The sequence below is a fragment of the Cyanistes caeruleus genome, chromosome 30 (genome assembly GCF_971803275.1).
Source record: "Cyanistes caeruleus chromosome 30, bCyaCae1.hap1.1, whole genome shotgun sequence".
Classification (NCBI taxonomy): Eukaryota; Metazoa; Chordata; class Aves; order Passeriformes; family Paridae; genus Cyanistes; species Cyanistes caeruleus.
Genome location: NC_141730.1, coordinates 2,726,169 through 2,747,393, shown reverse-complemented (window position 1 = coordinate 2,747,393; position 21,225 = coordinate 2,726,169). Strand labels below are relative to the sequence as shown.

The 21,225-nt window shown below is 65.5% G+C and overlaps 2 protein-coding genes across 5 annotated transcripts in view; one reads left to right on the top strand and one right to left on the bottom strand.

Moving 5' to 3' along the window:
- The first annotated feature begins 9,048 nt into the window (after positions 1-9,048).
- On the top strand, positions 9,049-16,820 carry LOC147648835 (methanethiol oxidase-like). Its single transcript, XM_086866468.1, has 9 exons — positions 9,049-9,219; positions 9,404-9,524; positions 10,150-10,332; positions 10,929-11,110; positions 12,058-12,136; positions 12,894-13,015; positions 13,746-13,838; positions 15,096-15,214; positions 16,656-16,820. The coding sequence occupies exons 1-9, from the start codon at positions 9,049-9,051 to the stop codon at positions 16,816-16,818; spliced, it is 1,233 nt and encodes a 410-aa protein (XP_086722594.1). The 3' UTR covers positions 16,819-16,820.
- A 3,019-nt stretch (positions 16,821-19,839) lies between these two features.
- Positions 19,840-21,225, bottom strand: part of LOC111939555 (methanethiol oxidase-like) — a 29,421-nt gene continuing 28,035 nt past the window's right edge. For all 4 annotated transcript variants that reach the window (XM_086866428.1, XM_086866426.1, XM_086866427.1 and 1 more), the window contains one exon: positions 19,840-20,647. In XM_086866428.1, coding sequence (XP_086722554.1) covers positions 20,485-20,647 — 163 coding nt within the window. In that variant the 3' untranslated portion in view covers positions 19,840-20,484. The remainder of the gene's footprint in view (positions 20,648-21,225) is intronic.

The window sequence follows — 21,225 nt, the reverse complement described above, 5'->3', positions numbered from 1 at the left end:
GCAGAGGGATCTGGGGAGCCCTGCAGAGGGATTTGAGGAGCTGCAGAGGGATCTGGGGAGCCGGAGAGGGACTTGGGGAGCCCTGCAGAGGGGCTGGGGGCGCTCGGGGACAATTCCCCTCCCCAGAACGCGCCCGTACCTGGCCGTAGTGGCAGGAGCGCGGGTTGAGGTCCACGGTGGCCAGGAAATCGGGCTGCTCGATGCCCGTGCTCCTGTAGGTGCAGGTCACGTAGGCGACCTCCTCCCTCGGGGCTGCGGACACAAAACCGCGCTCAAACCTCGCCGGGAAGGGCGGGCGGGACACCAAAAGCTGCGGGCGGCTCGCGGAAATGACCCCGGAGCTTTGCGGGCTCGCTGCCATTTCCTCCGGCTCGCCCCGGGCAGCCCCGGGGCCGCTCCCGAGCCGGGAACAACCGGAGGGGATCTCCGGGATCCCAGGGGGGAATCTCCGGGATCCCAGGGGGGAATCTTCGGGATCCCAGGGGGGAATCTCCGGGATCCCAGGGGGGAATCTCCGGGATCCCAGGGGGGAATCTCCGGGATCCCAGGGGGGAATCTCCGGGATCCCAGGGGGAATCTCCAGGATCCCAGGGGGGAATCTCCAGGATCCCAGGGGGGAATCTCCGGGATCCCAGGGGGGAATCTCCCGGAACAACCAGCGGGGATCTCCCGGCAATTCTCCCGCTGGGGAAGGGGCTCAGCACCAAGGCTGAGCTCAGCGCCCCCCAAACAAACCCAAATCCCCCCATTCCAAGCCAGCCCTGGCACCCCGGAGCCAGCAAGAACCAGGGGAGTCTCCCGGATTTCTGGGGGAATCTCCTGGGCAGAAGCAGCGGGGATCTCCCGGCAATTCTCCCGCTGGGGAAGGGGCTCAGCACCGAGGCTGAGCTCAGCGCCCCCCAACAAGCCCAAACCCCCCCGTGTCAGCCCAGCCCCGCCGCCGGCACTCGCCTTTCAGCACGTCGGGGCACGAGGGGTACTCGTAGCACGGAGCTCTGCATCTGTCTGCGGGAGCAGAGGGCATCCCGTGAGGCCGGCCCGGAGCCCGGAGCCCCTGCCCGGCACCGCCGCCCCCGCCCCGGGCCCGGCCCGGCCCTCCCTGGGCACCCGTGGCGAGCGCTCGTGGTGGCGCTGCCACCGCCCGGCTCCGGGCCAGGAGCCTGGGGACAGCGCGGGGACCAGCCCGGGGGGGACACCTGAGCACCGCGGGGAGCGCTCCCCACAGCGGGGACAGGGCCGGGACAGAGCCGGGACAGAACCGGGACATGAAGGGGACAGAGCCCACATCAGGGATGGGGGACAGAACCGGGACAGATCCGAAATCAGGGATGGGGACAGAGCCGGGACAAGGATGGGGACAGAGCCGGGACACGATGGGGACAGAGCCGGGACACGATGGGGACAGAGCCGGGATCAGGGATGGGGACAGAGCCGGGACACGATGGGGACAGAGCCGGGATCAGGGATGGGGACAGAGCCGGGACACGATGGGGACAGAACCGGGACACGATGGGGACAGAGCCGGGACACGATGGGGACAGAGCTGTCCCCCAGAGGCGGGAGGCTGAGCTGGAAGCTCCAGCAGGGAAGATCGCTGTGGATCGCGGATCCCCGGAGCAGGGCAGGCTCCCCCGGCCCCCAGGAGCTCCCGCAGGAGCTCCGGGAGCAGCGGCCCCGCGCTCCCGGCTCGGCGCCAGCTCCCTCCTGCTGCCCAGGGCCCGAAGGCGCCCGGCTGTGGCCGCAGCCGTGGCCGGCCCGGGGCTGCAGCCGGGGCTGCGGGGGTCCCTTACCCATGACTGCGGCTCTGGGGGTCCCGGTGCCGGAGGAGCTGGAGCTCAGGGGCAGCTGCTGCCTCGGGACTGCTGGAGCGGCTGTGCCGTGCCCAGGCTGCTCCCGGGGCCCTTTTATCCCGGGACAAAGGGTGGGGGGAGCTGGGCCAAGCCCAGGGAGGGGCTGCCCAGCGCTTGGGAGGTGCCGGCCCGGCGCTGCGGCTTCTCGCCGCCAATCTGGGCCCAAATCTGCTGCTCCCTGCAGCTCCCGAACCTCAAAGCCCGCCGGGCCCGCCCCATCATCCCGGCCTCACGCGGCGGCTCCGCACCCGCAGCGGCCTCAGCACAGCCGGGCCCGGGGCACCCCCAAATCCCGGCCCGAGCCTCGGGCCCAGCGGCCGCGCCCGGGGCTGGCAGGAGCTGAGCCCGCGGCAGCGCCCAGGCTGCTCCGGGATGCTGATCCCGACGGGAGGAGGATCCCGCTCCCGCTGCCGGGGATCGGCCGGAGCCTCCTCCGGGTGATGCTGAACGCACCGGGATGCTGATCCCGACGGGAGGAGGATCCCGCTCCCGCTGCCGGGGATCGGCCGGAGCCTCCCGGGGATCCCGGGCTGGCCCAGCAGGCTCGCCGAGCGGGCTCTGCCCAGCGACACGGCTTTGGCAGCTCGGGGACAGCGCCATGGGCTCGGGGAGCTGCTCAGGGGGTCGCAGGGGACGGGGCCATGGCCAGGGGACAGCGGGGAGCCCCAGGAAATGCACCCCGAGCCCCGCTGGGCCAGCAGCAGCAGCAGCCGGGCCACGGCACGGGGCGGCCTCGCGGGGCGGCACCTGCGGCTGGCGACCAGGGAACAGCTGGCAACAGCTGGCAACAGCTGGGAACAGTCGGGAACAGCTGGCAACAGCTGGGAACAGTCGGGAACAGCTGGAAACAGCTGGGAACAGTCGGGAACAGCTGGAAACAGCTGGGAACAGCCGGGAACATCTGGGAACAGCCGGGAACAACTGGGAACATCTGGGAACAGCCGGGAACAGCTGGCAACAGCCGGCAACAGCTGGGAACAGCTGGAAACAGCCGGGAACAGCGGGATTTGGGGACTTCAGCACCGGGAATCGGACCTGGAAAGGTCACCGGGGACTCCCGGTTGGCTCCCCCCCATCTCTCCTCGAGCACCCGCTCATTAGGCGGCTCATTAGCCCGACCCTCATTAGCCAGCTCATTAGCCCGCCCCTCATTAACAAGCCGCGGTGTTCCCGGTGGCTTCCCGTGCTGACGTCGCCGCGTCCCGCCCTGGCCCCGCCGGCCGCTCGCGTGTCGCCATGTCGCGATAAGAGCGAGATAAGCGCGGCTTGCGCGACGAGCCCCGGCCCCTCCGGCCACTGCCCGCGCCCCGCTGGCCGCTCCCGGAGCCTCCTCCGGCCTAAATCCCTTTCCCAATGCCCCTCTCCTGCGCCTTCGGTCCGCTCGGCCTCCTCCCTTCCCAGCCTCGGCCGGGGACACCTCGCCAAACCCCCTGAAATGCACCGAGCGACCCCGACCCCACCGGCCGCTCCTCCCGTGCGCCCGCAATTCCATCCCCGAAGCGCTCCAGGGCTCGGGGGGACTCGCGGCTCTCCCGGCAGCCCCGGGCGTGGGACACGGACAAAACCTTCAGCTGGAATTCCATCCTTTCCCATTCCCAAATTCCCGTTCCCAGCTCTTTTTTGGGTTTTTTTTCCCGGGTCTCTTCCCAGGCGTTTTCCTGGGCATCCTCATGGAAAGAAAGAAAGAAAGAAACGGGATTTGGGCTCCGAGAAAGAGAAAGAAATGGGATTTGGGCTCCGAGAAAGAGAAAGAAATGGGATTTGGGACGGGAGAAGAGGGAGCGGCCTCGAGCGAGCTGTGCCAGGGGAGGCTCAGGGGGAGAAATTGGGGGAAACGCCTCCTGGAAAAGGGAAAATCTTTGGGAAGGGGCTCCCTGGGGGGGTTTGGAGCGGAAATGTTCAGAGAATTCCTGGAATTCTGCATCATGGACTCGATGATCCTGACGGGATTTGTCCTCCTCCCTCCCGCGGGGATCCCAACGCCCGGATTCCCTCGGGATGCGGATTGTCCCAGGGAACACCCGCAACCCCAAAGGAACTGGAAAAGCCGGCGAGGAGGAGCCGCTGCCCTGGCCCGGATCCCAAAATTCCCAACGCTTTGAAGCTTTTTGGGCCAGCAGCCCTGGTGAGCCGCCAAAGCCGGGGATAATTCCAGCTTGCTCCTCTGGATCCGCTTGGAATGAGGGACTGGAAAGGTCCCTCCACGGGGCAGGAATGTCCAGCTCCCGAGGCTTTTAATTATGGGCGGGACAGATCCCAGATCAGAATCCCTTTCATATCGGGCGAGATAAAGGCGATCTGCAGTGTCAGGAAGGGCAGAAATCTGATTTTCCCTGGATTATGGGAAGTGGGGATGAGGAGGAGAGACCGGGAAACTTCCCGAACCGGGCTGGGGGGACGCTGCCCGCACCTCTGCTCATGGAAAAGCCGCAGGTGAGCACAGGGAGAACCAGCCGAGCTCATCTGGGCGCGGGGAGGGGCAGGAAATAATCGCAGCTCTTATCGGCATCTGCACTTTATCGGCCGCAGCTTCATCTCCTCCCGGCCAGGCTCAGCAGGGGAGTTTCGAGATCTCCCCGAGGTTTATCTGCTGCGGGTTTTGTAGGATTTGCTCCTTTTTTGGGGGGGTTGGGATCTGGGGTTGACGCTTGGAAATTGCTCCGAGTGTTAAAGAGACTTTTCAGGGAATTCCAGGATTATTTGGAATAATTGCGGAAGTGTTAAAGGAATCTTACAGGGAATTCCAGGATTATTTGGAATAATTGCGGAAGTGTTAATGGAATCTTACAGGGAATTCCAGGATTATTTGGAATAATTGCGGAAGTGTTAAAGGAATCTTACAGGGAATTCCAGGATTTTTGAGGCTGGAAAATCCCTTCAGGATCATCGTGTCCAAGATGGGACGGATCCTCCCCTCGAAATGCAGAATTGCAGGAATTCTCGGAACATTTCCACTCCAAACCTCCGCAGGGAGCCCCTTCCGAGGGTGGCAGTGGCCGGAGGGGCCGGGGCTCGTCGCGGAAGCCGCGCTTATCTCGCTCTTATCGCGACATGGCGACACGCGAGCGGCCGGCGGGGCCAGGGCGGGACGCGGCGACGTCAGCACGGGAAGCCACCGGGAACACCGCGGCTTGTTAATGAGGGGCGGGCTAATGAGCTGGCTAATGAGGGTCGGGCTAATGAGCCGCCTAATGAGCGGGTGCTCGAGGAGAGATGGGGGGGAGCCAACCGGGAGACCCCGGTGACCTTTCCAGGTCCGATTCCCGGTGCTGGAGTCCCCAAATCCCGCTGTTCCTGGCTGCTTCCAGCTGTTTCCAGCTGTTGCCAGCTGTTTCCGGCTGTTGCCGGCTGTTGCCGGCTGTTTCCAGATGTTCCCGGCTGTTCCCAGCTGTTTCCAGCTGTTCCCGGCTGTTCCCAGCTGTTTCCAGCTGTTCCCAGCTGTTCCCGGCTGTTCCCAGCTGTTTCCAGCTGTTCCCAGCTGTTCCCGGCTGTTCCCAGCTGTTGCCAGCTGTTCCGGGCTGTTCCCAGCTGTTTCCAGCTGTTCCCGACTGTTCCCAGCTGTTTCCAGCTGTTCCCAGCTGTTGCCAGCTGTTCCCAGCTGTTGCCAGCTGTTCCCTGGTCGCCAGCCGCAGGTGCCGCCCCGCGAGGCCGCCCCGTGCCGTGGCCCGGCTGCTGCTGCTGCTGGCCCAGCGGGGCTCGGGGTGCATTTCCTGGGGCTCCCCGCTGTCCCCTGGCCATGGCCCCGTCCCCTGCGACCCCCTGAGCAGCTCCCCGAGCCCATGGCGCTGTCCCCGAGCTGCCAAAGCCGTGTCGCTGGGCAGAGCCCGCTCGGCGAGCCTGCTGGGCCAGCCCGGGATCCCCGGGAGGCTCCGGCCGATCCCCGGCAGCGGGAGCGGGATCCTCCTCCCGTCGGGATCAGCATCCCGGTGCGTTCAGCATCACCCGGAGGAGGCTCCGGCCGATCCCCGGGAGCGGGAGCGGGATCCTCCTCCCGTCGGGATCAGCATCCCGGAGCAGCCTCGGCGCTGCCGCGGGCTCAGCTCCTGCCAGCCCCGGGCGCGGCCGCTGGGCCCGAGGCTCGGGCCGGGATTTGGGGGTGCCCCGGGCCCGGCTGTGCTGAGGCCGCTGCGGGTGCGGAGCCGCCGCGTGAGGCCGGGATGATGGGGCGGGCCCGGCGGGCTTTGAGGTTCGGGAGCTGCAGGGAGCAGCAGATTTGGGCCCAGATTGGCGGCGAGAAGCCGCAGCGCCGGGCCGGCACCTCCCAAGCGCTGGGCAGCCCCTCCCTGGGCTTGGCCCAGCTCCCCCCACCCTTTGTCCCGGGATAAAAGGGCCCCGGGAGCAGCCTGGGCACGGCACAGCCGCTCCAGCAGTCCCGAGGCAGCAGCTGCCCCTGAGCTCCAGCTCCTCCGGCACCGGGACCCCCAGAGCCGCAGCCATGGGTAAGGGACCCCCGCAGCCCCGGCTGCAGCCCCGGGCCGGCCACGGCTGCGGCCACAGCCGGGCGCCTTCGGGCCCTGGGCAGCAGGAGGGAGCTGGCGCCGAGCCGGGAGCGCGGGGCCGCTGCTCCCGGAGCTCCTGCGGGAGCTCCTGGGGGCCGGGGGAGCCTGCCCTGCTCCGGGGATCCGCGATCCACAGCGATCTTCCCTGCTGGAGCTTCCAGCTCTGCCTCCCGTCTCTGGGGGACAGCTCTGTCCCCATCGTGTCCCGGCTCTGTCCCCATCGTGTCCCGGCTCTGTCCCCATCCCTGATCCCGGTTCTGTCCCCATCGTGTCCCGGCTCTGTCCCCATCGTGTCCCGGCTCTGTCCCCATCCCTGATCCCGGCTCTGTCCCTGCCCTGATCCCGGCTCTGTCCCCATCCCTGATCCCGGCTCTGTCCCCATCCCTGATTTCGGATCTGTCCCGGTTCTGTCCCGGTTCTGTCCCCCATCCCTGATGTGGGCTCTGTCCCCTTCATGTCCCGGCTCTGTCCCCATCCCTGATCCCGGCTCTGTCCCCATCCCTGATCCCGGCTCTGTCCCCATCCTTGTCCCGGTTCTGTCCCCATCGTGTCCCGGCTCTGTCCCCATCCCTGATTTCGGATCTGTCCCGGTTCTGTCCCGGCTCTGCCCCCATCCCTGATGTGGGCTCTGTCCCCTTCATGTCCCGGTTCAGTCCCGGCTCTGTCCCGGCTCTGTCCCGGCTCTGTCCCCGCTGTGGGGAGCGCTCCCCGCGGTGCTCAGGTGTCCCCCCCGGGCTGGTCCCCGCGCTGTCCCCAGGCTCCTGGCCCGGAGCCGGGCGGTGGCAGCGCCACCACGAGCGCTCGCCACGGGTGCCCAGGGAGGGCCGGGCCGGGCCCGGGGCGGGGGCGGCGGTGCCGGGCAGGGGCTCCGGGCTCCGGGCCGGCCTCACGGGATGCCCTCTGCTCCCGCAGACAGATGCAGAGCTCCGTGCTACGAGTACCCCTCGTGCCCCGACGTGCTGAAAGGCGAGTGCCGGCGGCGGGGCTGGGCTGACACGGGGGGGTTTGGGCTTGTTGGGGGGCGCTGAGCTCAGCCTCGGTGCTGAGCCCCTTTCCCAGCGGGAGAATTGCCGGGAGATTCCCGCTGGTTGTTCCGGGAGATTCCCCCCTGGGATCCCGGAGATTCCCCCCTGGGATCCCGGAGATTCCCCCCTGGGATCCCGGAGATTCCCCCCTGGGATCCCGGAGATTCCCCCCTGGGATCCCGGAGATCCCCTCCGGTTGTTCCCGGCTCGGGAGCGGCCCCGGGGCTGCCCGGGGCGAGCCGGAGGAAATGGCAGCGAGCCCGCAAAGCTCCGGGGTCATTTCCGCGAGCCGCCCGCAGCTTTTGGTGTCCCGCCCGCCCTTCCCGGCGAGGTTTGAGCGCGGTTTTGTGTCCGCAGCCCCGAGGGAGGAGGTCGCCTACGTGACCTGCACCTACAGGAGCACGGGCATCGAGCAGCCCGATTTCCTGGCCACCGTGGACCTCAACCCGCGCTCCTGCCACTACGGCCAGGTACGGGCGCGTTCTGGGGAGGGGAATTGTCCCCGAGCGCCCCCAGCCCCTCTGCAGGGCTCCCCAAGTCCCTCTCCGGCTCCCCAGATCCCTCTGCAGCTCCCCAGATCCCTCTGCAGGGCTCCCCAAATCCCTCTCCAGGGCTCCCCAAATCCCTCTGCAGCTCCCCAAATCCCTCTCCAGCTCCCCAGATCCCTCCCCGGCCCCTCTCCAGCTCCCCCAATCCCTCTCCAGCTCCTCAAATCCCTCTGCAGGGCTCCCCAAATCCCTCTGCAGGGCTCCCCAGCCCCTCTGCAGCTCCCCAAATCCCTCTGCAGCTCCCCAGATCCCTCTCCAGCTCCTCAGATCCCCCCCAGGGCTCCCCAAATCCCTCCCCGGCCCCTCTGCAGCTCCCCAAATCCCTCCCCAAATCCCTCCCCAGCTCCCCAAATCCCTCTGCAGCTCCCCAAATCCCTCTGCAGGGCTCCCCAGATCCCTCCCCGGCCCCTCCCCAGCTCCCCAAATCCCTCTGCAGGGCTCCCCAAACCCCTCCCCAGCTCCCCAGATCCCTCCCCGGCCCCTCCCCAGCTCCCCAAATCCCTCTCCAGCTCCCCAAATCCCTCTCCAGCTCCCCAAATTCCTCCCCAGCTCCCCAAATCCCTCTCCAAGGCTCCCCAAACCCCTCAGCAGGGCTCCCCAGATCCCTCCCCGGCCCCTCCGCAGCTCCCCAGATCCCTCCCCAGGGCTCCCCAGATCCCTCCCCGGCCCCTCCGCAGCTCCCCAAACCCCTCCCCAGCTCCCCAGATCCCTCCCCGGCCCCTCTCCAGCTCCCCAAACCCCTCCCCAGGGCTCCCCAAATCCCTCCCCGGCCCCTCCCCAGCTCCCCAAATCCCTCCCCAGGGCTCCCCACATCCCTCCCCGGCCCCTCCCCAGCTCCCCAAATCCCTCTCCAGGGCTCCCCAAACCCCTCTCCAGCTCCCCAAATCCCTCTCCAGGGCTCCCCAGATCCCTCCCCGGCCCCTCCGCAGCTCCCCAAACCCCTCCCCAGGGCTCCCCAGATCCCTCCCCGGCCCCTCCGCAGCTCCCCAAACCCCTCCCCAGGGCTCCCCAGATCCCTCCCCGGCCCCTCCGCAGCTCCCCGCTGCCGGGGCCGCTGCCCAGGGCCGTTCCCGGCCGGCCCGGGCTGAGCTCCCTTGGCCGTGCCCAGGTGATCCAGCGCCTGCCCATGCCCAACCTCAAGGACGAGCTGCACTGCGCGGGCTGGGGCCCCGCCTGCGGCTGCTTCGAGAGCGGCGCCGCGGCCAAAAGGACCAAGCTGGTCCTGCCCGGCCTCATCTCCTCCCGCATCTACGTGGTGGATGTGGGCTCCCAGTGCCGGGCGCCTCGGATCTGCAAGGTACGGCCCGGACAGCAGCGGGAGGGACAGGGAGGGAGCGAGGGAGGGATTCATTCAAGGAAGGAAGGAGCGATTCATTCAAGGGAGGGGAAGAAGGGAGGGAGGAAGGGTCCGAGGATGGATTCTGGGGTCCCGGGAGAGGCGCCGAGCAGGCCGAGGCTGACATTTGCAGCGCTTTGTGCAGATGATCGAGCCCGTGGATGTGTTCTGGAAGTGCAACAAGGGTTACCTGGCTGCCACCCACGCCCTGCCCAACGGCGACATCCTGATCGCCAACATGGGCGACCCCGCCGGCAACGGCAAAGGTGAATTGTCCTGCCGGGATCCCCATTGTCCTGCCGGGATTGCCATTGTCCTGCCGGGATTGCCATTGTCCTGCCGGGATTCCCATTTCCCTGACAGGATTCCCATTTCTTTTCACAGAATTCCCATTTCCCTGCCGGAATTCCCATTTCTTTTCACAGAATTCCCATTTCCCTGCACAGAATTCCCATTTCCCTGCCAGAATTCCCATTTCCCTGCCAGAATTCCCATTTCCCTGCCGGGATTCCCATTTCCCTGCACAGAATTCCCATTTCCCTGCCGGAATTGCCATTGTCCTGAACAGAATTCCCATTTCCCTGCCGGGATTCCCATTTCCCTGCACAGAATTCCCATTTCCCTGCTGGAATTCCCATTTCCTTGCCGGAATTCCCATTTCCCTGCACAGAATTCCCATTTCCCTGCCGGAATTCCCATTTCCCTGCCGGGATTCCCATTTCCCTGCACAGAATTCCCATTTCCCTGCCAGAATTCCCATTTCCCTGCACAGAATTCCCATTTCCCTGCCGGAATTCCCATTTCCCTGCCAGAATTCCCATTTCCCTGCCACCGCTCCCAGCTCGGGGGTTGCAAAGGCGGGAGCCTGGATTTGTCCCTGGCGTGTCGCAGGTGGTTTCGTGGTGCTGGACGGAGAGACCTTCGAGCTGAAGGGGAACTGGGAGAACGAGTGTGAGGTTCCCCACACCGGCTGCGACTTCTGGTACCAGCCCCGGCACAACGTCCTGGTCAGCTCGGCCGGGCTGGTGCCCAAAGTGGCCGGGCGCGGCTTCAGCCCCGACGACTTCAAGAAAGGTTCGGGAGCCGGGGCTGGGATCGGTACCGGGCTGGGAACCGGGGCTGGGATCGGTACCGGGCTGGATCCGGGGCTGGGATCGGTACCGGGCTGGGAGCCGGGGCTGGCGGGGCTCGGTACCCCCGAGAGCCGCTGGGTGCCCGCAGAGCCTCGGCCGGGCTCGGCCTGAGGATGGGCAGGGGCTGAGCCCAGGCTGGGCCGGGCTGTGCCCGATGCTGCAATTCCCGGTGTTCTTCCCTAAAATCCCGCAATTCCCGGTGTTCTTCCCAAATCCCGCAATTCCCGCTGTTCTCCCCAAATCCCGCAATTCCCGGTGTTCTCCCCAAATCCTGCAATTCCCGCTGTTCTCCCCAAATCCCGCAATTCCCGCTGTTCTCCCCAAATCCTGCAATTCCCGCTGTTCTCCCCAAATCCCGCAATTCCCGGTGTTCTCCCCAAATCCTGCAATTCCCGCTGTTCTTCCCCAATCCTCCCCTTCCCCACCTTTCCCTCCGCGCTTCCCGCTGTCCTTTCCCTGCCGGCTCGCAGCAGGAGCCCCTCGGGGATGGCTCCCTGTCCCCGGGCGCCCCCGAGCCTTTCCCCCCGTGTCCCGCAGGGGTGTTCGGCCGCCGCCTGAGCGTGTGGAACTTGTCGTGCCGCAGCCTGACGCAGTGCTTCGACCTGGGCGAGGATTCTCTGCCGCTCAGCGTGCGCTTCCTGCACAGCCCCGAGGCGGCCGAGGGCTACGTGGGCTGTGCCCTGAGCGGGGCCATCTTCCGCCTCTATAAACCCTGCGAGGCGAGTGCGAGCGCCGGCAGCGGCCCCGCGGCTGCGGGGAAGCGGCCGGGCCGGGCGGCGGCGAGCGCGGGCAGCGCCGGGAGCGAGGGCTCGGAGCCGGGGCTGGGGAGGGCAGCGGGACGGGCCCGGCGGGAGCGGCCCGGGAGCGGGAGCCGAGTCGGGAGCGGGGCTGGGATGGGGCTGGGAACGGTCTCGGTGTGCCCCGGGCCGGCAGCCGGGATGGGACCGGGATGGGGCTGGGAACGGTCTCGGTGTGCCCCGGGTCGGCAGCCGGGATGGGGCCGGGATGGGGCTGGGAACGGTCTCGGTGTGCCCCGGGCCGGCAGCCGGGAGCGGGGCCGGGATGGGGATGGGAACGGTCTCGGTGTGTCCCGGGTCGGCAGCCGGGATGGGACCGGGATGGGGATGGGAACGGTCTCGGTGTGCCCCGGGTCGGCAGCCGGGATGGGACCGGGATGGGGATGGGAACGGTCTCGGTGTGCCCCGGGTCGGCAGCCGGGATGGGACCGGGATGGGGATGGGAACGGTCTCGGTGTGCCCCGGGTCGGCAGCCGGGATGGGGCTGGGATGGGGATTTGGGCGCTGGGACAGGGACGGGGCCGATCCCGCAGTGTCCGGCCCGGGATTTGGGATTTGGGATTTGGGATTTGGGATTTGATATTTGGGATTCGGGCCGGTTCCGATCCCGCAGTGCCCGGCTCGAGTCGGGGATTTGGGATTTGGGCCGGTTCCGATCCCGTAGTGCCCGGCGCGGGCTCGGGATTTGGGATTTGGGATTTGGGCCGGTTCCGATCCCGCAGTGCCCGGCTCGGGCTCGGGATTCGGGCCGGTTCCGATCCCGCAGTGCCCGGCTCGGGCTCGGGATTTGGGATTCGGGCCGGTTCCGATCCCGCAGTGCCCGGCTCGGGCTCGGCCCGGGGCTCACCGGGCTCGCTGTCCTTTGGCAGAGAGAGAACTGGGCGGTGGAGGAGGTGATCCGGATCCCGGCCAAGGACGTGTCGGGCTGGATCATGCCCAAGATGCCCGGTGCGTGCGCCCTCGGGGCTGCCGGCGCTGCTCCCTCCGCCGCTCCCGCAGCCGGGCACAGCCGGCCCGGGACCCCAAATCCCGCGGGGTGACCCCAAATCCCGAGGGGTGACCCCAAATCCCGCGGGGTGACCCCAAATTCTGCCTGACCCCAAATCCTGAGAGACCCCAAATCTTGTGAGACACCAAATCCCGAGGGGTGACCCCAAATCCTGAGAGACCATAAACCTATGAGACTCCAAATCCCGGCTGTCCCCAAATCCTGCCGGAGCCCCAATCCCCGACCCCCGGCCCCAATCCCGACCCCCGGCCCCAATCCCGATCCCCGGCCCCAATCCCGATCCCCGGCCCCAATCCCCGACCCCCGGCCCAATCCCCGACCCCCGGCCCCAATCCCGACCCCCGGCCCCAATCCCGACCCCCGGCCCCAATCCCCGACCCCCGGCCCCAATCCCGAGCCCCGGCCCCAATCCCGAGCCCCGGCCCCAATCCCGACCCCCGGCCCCAATCCCGATCCCCGGCCCCAATCCCGATCCCCGGCCCCAATCCCCGACCCCCGGCCCAATCCCCGACCCCCGGCCCCAATCCCGACCCCCTCCCCAATCCCCGACCCCCGGCCCCAATCCCCGACCCCCGGCCCCAATCCCGAGCCCCGGCCCCAATCCCGAGCCCCGGCCGTGCCAGGGGCAGCTGAGGCCGGGCCCGCTCGCCCTCCCCCGGCGCTGCCCGTGGCGCTGAGCCCCGGCTGTGCCCGCAGCCTTCATCGCCGACCTCGTCATCAGCCCGGACGATCGGTTCCTGTACGTGAGCAATTGGCTGCACGGGGACATCCGGCAGTACGAGCTGGCCAGGAACTGCAAGCCCCGGCTGGTGGGGCAGGTGAGGGGCAGCCCTGGGGTCGGGGGGCCGCGATGGGGCCGGGCAGGGCCGGGGGGAGCGGCCGGGAGCGCTCGGGGCCAGCGCGGCCCTGGCACGGCTTGGGAATCGGGATTGGGAATGGGGATTGGGAATTGGGAATGGGGAATTGGGAATAGGGAATTGGGGTTGGGAATGGGGAATTGGGGTTGGGAATGGGGATTTGGGGTTGGGAATGGGGAATTGGGAATGGGGATTTGGGGTTGGGAATGGGGAATTGGGGTTGGGAATCGGGATTTGGGGTTGGGAATGGGGAATTGGGGTTGGGAATCGGGATTTGGGGTTGGGAATGGGGAATTGGGGTTGGGAATCGGGATTTGGGGTTGGGAATGGGGATTTGGGGTTGGGAATCGGGATTTAGAATGGGATAAATGTTTGGGATTTGGATAAAGGTTTGGGATTGATGTTTGGAACTGGGGAAGGATTTGGGAAAAGGGTTTGGGATTGGGAGAAGGGGGTGAAGGGTTTGGGATTGGAGAAGGGATTGGGAATGGAAAAGGCTTTGGGACTGGAGAAGGGATTGGGAATGGGAAAGGCTTTGGGATTGGAGAAGGGATTGGGAATGGGAAAGGCTTTGGGATTGGAGAAGGGATTGGGAATGGGAAAGGCTTTGGGATTGGAGAAGGGATTGGGAATGGGAAAGGCTTTGGGATTGGAGAAGGGATTGGGAATGGAAAGGCTTTGGCCCTTGCAGGTGTTCGTGGGGGGCAGCATCCTGCGAGGGGGCCCCGTCAGCGTCTGCAGGGACGAGGAGCTCAAGTGCCAGCCCGAGCCGCTGGTGGTCAAGGTGAGCCCCGGGGGGCTGCGGCACCTGGGCAGGGCTGGAGTGGGAGTGTGTGCTCACCTGAGTGTGTGCTCACCTGAGTGTGTGTGTGCTCACCTGAGTGTGTGCTCACCTGAGTGTGTGTGTGCTCACCTGAGTGTGTGTGTGTGCTCACCTGAGTGTGTGCTCACCTGAGTGTGTGTGTGCTCACCTGAGTGTGTGCTCACCTGAGTGTGTGTGTGCTCACCTGAGTGTGTGTGTGTGCTCACCTGAGTGTGTGCTCACCTGAGTGTGTGTGTGCTCACCTGAGTGTGTGCTCACCTGAGTGTGTGTGTGTGTGCTCACCTGAGTGTGTGCTCACCTGAGTGTGTGTGTGCTCACCTGAGTGTGTGCTCACCTGAGTGTGTGTGTGTGTGCTCACCTGAGTGTGTGTGTGTGCTCACCTGAGTGTGTGTGTGTGCTCACCTGAGTGTGTGTGTGTGCTCACCTGAGTGTGTGCTCACCTGAGTGTGTGTGTGTGCTCACCTGAGTGTGTGCTCACCTGTGTGTGTGTGTGTGCTCACCTGAGTGTGTGTGTGTGCTCACCTGAGTGTGTGCTCACCTGTGTGTGTGTGTGTGCTCACCTGAGTGTGTGTGTGTGCTCACCTGAGTGTGTGCTCACCTGAGTGTGTGTGTGTGCTCACCTGAGTGTGTGCTCACCTGTGTGTGTGTGTGTGCTCACCTGAGTGTGTGTGTGTGCTCACCTGAGTGTGTGTGCTCACCTGAACCTGCTCTCACCAGTGTCCCCAGTGCCCCCGGTGCCCCATCCCAGTGTCCCCAGTGTCCCCAGTGCCCCCAGTGCCCCATCCCAGTGTCCCCAGTGTCCCCAGTGCCCCCAGTGCCCCATCCCAGTGTCCCCAGTGTCCCCAGTAACCCCAGTGTCCCATCCCAGTGTCCCCAGTGCCCCCAGTGCCCCATCCCAGTGTCCCCAGTGTCCCCAGTAACCCCAGTGCCGTGTCCCAGTGCCCCATCCCAGTAACCCCAGTGCCCCATCCCAGTGTCCCCAGTGTCCCCAGTGTCCCCAGTAACCCCAGTGCCCCATCCCAGTGTCCCCAGTGCCCCCAGTGCCCCCAGTGCCCCATCCCAGTGTCCCCAGTGTCCCCAGTAACCCCAGTGCCGTGTCCCAGTGCCCCATCCCAGTAACCCCAGTGCCCCATCCCAGTGTCCCCAGTGTCCCCAGTGTCCCCAGTGCCCCATCCCAGTGTCCCCAGTGTCCCCAGTAACCCCAGTGCCGTGTCCCAGTGCAAGCGCGTGTACGGCGGCCCCGCCGCGCTGCAGCTGAGCCTGGACGGGAAGAGGCTCTACGTGACCAACTCCTTGTTCAGCACCTGGGACCGGCAGTTCTACCCCAGCCTGCTCAAGTGAGCAATTCCCGCCTGGAAAAGGCTCCCCCCGGGCCGGGCCGGGGCTGGGGAAGGGGCCGGGACCCCCCCGGGGCTCTCCCGGAGCCGCTCCCGGCCGAGCCCCCCCGGCCGGGGAGGGATCGAGCAGAGCCCGGCCTGAGCTCGGCCCCGAGGGGATCCGGGCCGGCCTGAGCCGATCCTGGGGGGTTTGGGGGGGAAAAGTGACCCCGATCCCATCCTGGGGGGGTTTGGGGGGGGAAAAGTGACCCCGATCCCATCCTGGGGGGTTTGGGGAGGGAAAAGTGACCCCGATCCCATCCTGGGGGGACTCAGGGAGGGAAAAGTGACCCCGATCCCATCCTGGGGGGGTTTGGGGGGGAAAAGTGACCCCGATCCCATCCTGGGGGGGTTTGGGGGGGAAAAGTGACCCCGATCCCATCCTGGGGGGACTCAGGGAGGGAAAAGTGACCCCGATCCCATCCTGGGGGGGTTTGGGGGGGAAAAGTGACCCCGATCCCATCCTGGGGGGGTTTGGGGGGGAAAAGTAACCCCGATCCCATCCTGGGGGGACTCAGGGAGGGGAAAAGTGACCCCGATCCCATCCTGGGGGGGTTTGGGGGGGAAAAGTGACCCCGATCCCATCCTGGCGGGTTTGGGGGGGAAAAGTGACCCCGATCCCATCCTGGGGGGGTTTGGGGGGGAAAAGTGACCCCGATCCCATCCTGGGGGGACTCAGGGAGGGAAAAGTGACCCCGATCCCATCCTGGGGGGGTTTGGGGGGGGGAAAAGTGACCCCGATCCCATCCGGGGGGGGTTTGGGGGGTGAAAAGTGACCCCGATCCCATCCTGGGGGATCTGGGGAGGGAAAAGTGACCCCGATCCCATCCGGGGGGGTTTGGGGGGGAAAAGTGACCCCGATCCCATCCTGGGGGACTCAGAGAGGGAAAAGTGACCCCGATCCCATCCTGGGGGGACTCAGGGAGGGAAAAGTGACCCCGATCCCATCCTGGGGGGCTCAGGGAGGGAAAAGTGACCCCGATCCCATCCGGGGGGGACTCAGGGAGGGAAAAGTGACCCCGATCCCATCCTGAGGGGACTCAGGGAGGGAAAAGTGACCCCGATCCCATCCGGGGGGACTCAGGGAGGGAAAAGTGACCCCGATCCCATCCTGGGGGGCTTTGGGGGGGAAAAGTGACCCCGATCCCATCCTGGGGGGGATTTGGGGGGGAAAAGTGACCCCGATCCCATCCGGGGGGATCTGGGGATCCAAAGCCGCCCCCGCTGCCCCCCCGGCCCCTCCTGCCAGGGCTTTTCCCCGTTCCCAGGGGCGGCCGGGGGGGATCCGCAGCCGCCCCGATCCCATCCCCGCTGTCCCGGGCCGGCCCTGGCGGTGCCGGGAGCGGCTCCGGGCGGCCCCCGGGGCTCGCTGTCGCCACGAGCCGCCGCTGTCCCCGCGCAGGGAGGGCTCGGTGATGCTGCAGCTCGACGTGGACACGGACAAGGGCGGCCTGGCGGTGAACAAGAACTTCCTGGTGGATTTCGGCAAGGAGCCGCACGGGCCGTGCCTGGCGCACGAGATTCGCTTCCTCGGCGGCGACTCCAAATCCGTGTCCCCGGCCTGAGCCCCGGGAGCGCCGCCCGCCCCTCCCGGCAGCGCCGCCAGGCCCGGCCGCGGGGCTCCGGGGGGATCCCGGGCGCTGGGGGGCCCTGGCTGGGGCTGGGGGGCCCTGGCTGGGGGTTTGGGGTGTCCTGGCTGGGGCCGGGGGGACCTGGGTGGGGGTTTGGGGTGTCCTGGGTGGGGCTGGGGGTGCGCTGGGTGGGGTTTGGGGTGTCCTGGCTGGGGGTTTGGGGTGTCCTGGGTGGGGGTTTGGGATCCCCTGGGTGGGGGTTTGGGGTGCGCTGGGTGAGGATTTGGGATCCCCTGGGTGAGGGTTTGGGGGGATTCCCGGCTTTGGGATCCCCTGGCTGAGGGGTTTGGGATCCTCCGGGTGATTCCGGGCTTTGGGAATTGCAGATTTGGGATCCTCTGGGTGATTCCGGGCTTTGGGAATTGCAGATTTGGGATCCTCCGGGTGATTCCGGGCTTTGGGAATCGCAGATTTTGCATCCTCTGGGTGATTCCGGGCTTTGGGAATCCCAGATTTGGGATCCCCTGGGTGATTCCAGGCTTTGGGATTCCCAGATTTGGGATCCTCTGGGTGATTCCGGGTTTTGGGAATCGCAGATTTGGGATCCTCCGGGTGATTCCGGGCTTTGGGAATCGCAGATTTGGGATCCTCTGGGTGATTCCGGGTTTGGGAATCCCAGATTTGGGATCCTCTGGGTGATTCCGGGTTTTGGGATTCCCCGTTCCCGCTGGAATCTCGATCCTGTTTCTGGGAAAGCAGCGCCGGGACCCGCGGCTGTCCCCGGGCTGTCCCGGGCTGTCCCCGGGATGTCCCCGGGCTGTCCCCGGGCTGTCCCCGGGCTGTCCCCGGGCTGTCCCCGGGATGTCCCCGGGCTGTCCCCGGGCTGTCCCCGGGCTGTCCCCGGGCTGTCCCCGGGATGTCCCCGGGCTGTCCCCGGGCTGTCCCCCGGCTGTCCCCGGGCTGTCCCCGGGCTGTCCCCGGGCTGTCCCCGGGCTGTCCCCGGGCTGTCCCCGGGATGTCCCCGGGCTGTACCCGGGCTGTCCCCGGGCTGTCCCCGGGATGTCCCGGGATGTCCCGGGCTGTCCCCGGGATGTCCCCGAGCTCTCCCGGAGCCTCCGGAGCTTCGGCAGCGCCGGGAGCAGCGAGGGCAGCGCCGGGCTCGGATCTGTCCTGGCCCAGTCCCTGGCCCGGGACATTCCCGCTCCATCCCGGTCCATCCCGGGACATTCCCGGTCCATCCTGAGACATTCCCGCTCCATCCCGGGACATTCCCGCTCCATCCCGGGACATTCCCGCTCCATCCCGGTCCATCCCGGGACATTCCCGGTCCAACCTGAGACATTCCCGGTCCATCCTGGGACATTCCCGCTCCATCCCGGGACATTCCCGCTCCATCCCGGGACATTCCCGCTCCATCCCGGTCCATCCTGGGACATTCCCGGTTCATTTTGGGACATTCCCGGTCCATCCTGGGACATTCCCGAGCCATTCCCGCTCCATCCTGGGACATTCCCGCTCCATCCCAGGACATTCCGGAGCCATTCCCGGTCCATCCTGGTCCATCCTGGGACATTCCCAAGCCATTCCCGCTCCATCCAGCCCATCCCGGTCCATCCCGGTTCATCCCAGCCCATCCCGGTGCATTCCCGGTCCCATCCAGCCCATCCCGGTCCCATTCCGGTCCATCCCGGTCCATCCCGGTCCATTCCCGGTCCATCCCAGCCCATCCCAGCCCATCCCGGTCCATTCCCGGTCCCATCCCGGTGCATTCCCGGTGCATTCCCTGTCCATTCCCGGTCCCATCCCGGTCCATCCCGGTCCACCCCGGTCCCATCCCGGTCCCGGCTCCGCCGCCCCGCCCGCCTCTGCTTTATCCCGCTCTCAATAAAGTCGTTCCCTGCATCAGCCGCCGCTTCCCGAGCCTCATTCCCGGTCCCATCCCGGTCCATCCCAGTCCATCCCAGCCCACCCCGGTCCATTCCCGGTCCCATCCCGGTCCCGGCTCCGCCGCCCCGCCCGCCTCTGCTTTATCCCGCTCTCAATAAAGTCGTTCCCTGCATCAGCCGCCGCTTCCCGAGCCTCATTCCCGGTCCCATCCCGGGACAAACCCCGCCCGTTTTTCCATGGATTCCCCACCCCTGGAGCCACCTGGAACACCGGGAATGTCCCTGCCCGCGGGATTGGGGTGGGGTTGGATGGGATTTAAGGATCTTTTCCATCCCAAACCATTCCAGCATTCCCTGGGTTGGTTTCTTTGGGATTTCAGGGATAAATCCTGGATCCTGCCCGAGATTTTCCATGGATTTCCCATCCCTGGGAGTCTCCAGGATCCCCTGGCACGCTGGGAATGTCCCCAGCCCGGGATTTTTAGGGATCTTTTCCATCCCAAACCATTCCAGCATTCCCTGGGTTGGTTTCTTTGGGATTTCTGGGATAAATCCTGGATCCTGCCCGAGATTTTCCATGGATTTCCCATCCCTGGGAGTCTCCAGGACCCCCTGGCACTCTGGGAATGTCCCCAGCCCGGGATTTTTAAGGATCTTTTCCGTCCCAAATCATTCCAGCATTCCCTGTTTTGGTTTCTTTGGGATTTCTGGGATAAATCCCGGATCCCAGCCCAGATTTTTCCATGGATTCTCCATCCCTGGAACACCGGGAATGTCCCTGCCGTGGGATTGGGGTGGGATTGGATGGGATTTAAGGATCTTTTCCATCCCAAACCATTCCAGCATTCCCTGGGCTGGTTTCTTTGGGATTTCAGGGATAAATCCCAGATCCCAGCCCAGATTTTTCCATGGATTCCCCATCCCTGGAGCTCCCTGGCACGCTGGGAATGTCCCCAGCCCGGGATTTTTAAGGATCTTTTCCATCCCAAACCATTCCAGGATTCCCTGTTTTGGCTCAGATGGGATTTTCGGGATAAATCCCGGATCCTGGCCCGGATTTTTCCATGGATTCCATGGATTCGAACCAAAAACTTGCCAAAAATCCCCCCCGAGGATTTGGAATTTCAGCTGCTGGAAGGAGAATTTTATTGGGATTTTTGATCAGAAATATCAGAAAATGATTTTTTAGCTCCAGAATTGGAATTTTGGGATCAAGCTCCAGGGAAAAAGGGATGGGGAGGGAAAAGGAGGTGGAAAAAATGGGAGAAATCCGCAATTTCCTGGGATCAGAGGCGGACGTTGGAGTCCGTGAATTCCCAAATACCCAAATCTTGAATTCCCAAATAAATCCTGGGATTCCCGGGATCACAGCCAGATGTCGGAGGTGCAGTTCCCCATTCCCGGAGTTCCCGGAATTCCCGGGATTCCCGCAGGATTCCCGGGATTCCCGGGATCACAGCCAGATGTCGGAGGTGCCGTTCCCCATTCCCGGAATTCCCGCAGGATTCCCGGAATTCCCGGGATTCCCGGGATCACAGCCAGATGTCGGAGGTGCCGTTCCCCGTTCCCCATTCCCGGAATTCCCGGAATTCCCGGAATTCCCGCAGGATTCCCGGGATCACAGCCAGATGTCGGAGGTGCCGTTCCCCATTCCCCATTCCCGGAATTCCCGCAGGATTCCCGGGATTCCCGGGATCACAGCCAGATGTCGGAGGTGCCGTTCCCCATTCCCGGAATTCCCGGGATTCCCGCAGGATTCCCGGGATTCCCGGGATCACAGCCAGATGTCGGAGGTGCAGTCCCCCCCCGGGTACCGCATCTCGTGCGCCAGGCAGGGCCCGCCCGGCTCCTTCCCGAAATCCACCAGGAATTTGGGATTGACGGCCAGGCCGCCCCGCTCCGTGTCCACGTCCAGCTGCAGCAGCACCGAGCCCTCCCTGGGAACGGGAACGGGAATGGGAATGGGAATGGGAATGGGAATGGGAATGGGAACGGGAACGGGAATGGGAATGGGAATGGGAATGGGAACGGGAATGGGAATGGGAATGGGAATGGGAATGGGAACGGGAATGGGAATGGGAATGGGAATGGGAATGGGAACGGGAATGGGAATGGGAACGGGAATGGGAATGGGGAAAAAGGGTTGGGAAAAGGGGAGGGAGAAGGGTTGGGAAAATGGTTTGGGATTGGGATAAATGTTTGGGGGTGGGAAACGGGATTTGGGAAAAGGGTTTGGGATTGGAGAAGGGATTTGGGATTGGGAGAAGGGTTTGGGATTGGGAGAAGGGTTTGGGATTGGGAGAAGGGTTTGGGATTGGGAAAGGATTTGGGATTGGGAGAAGGATTTGGGATTGGAAAAGGGATTTGGGATTGGAGAAGGATTTGGGATTGGAGAAGGGATTTGGGATTGGAGAAGGGATTTGGGATTGGGAAAGGATTTGGGATTGGGAGAAGGGTTTGGGATTGGGGAATGGGATTTGGGATTGGAGAAGGGATTTGGGATTGGGAGAAGGGT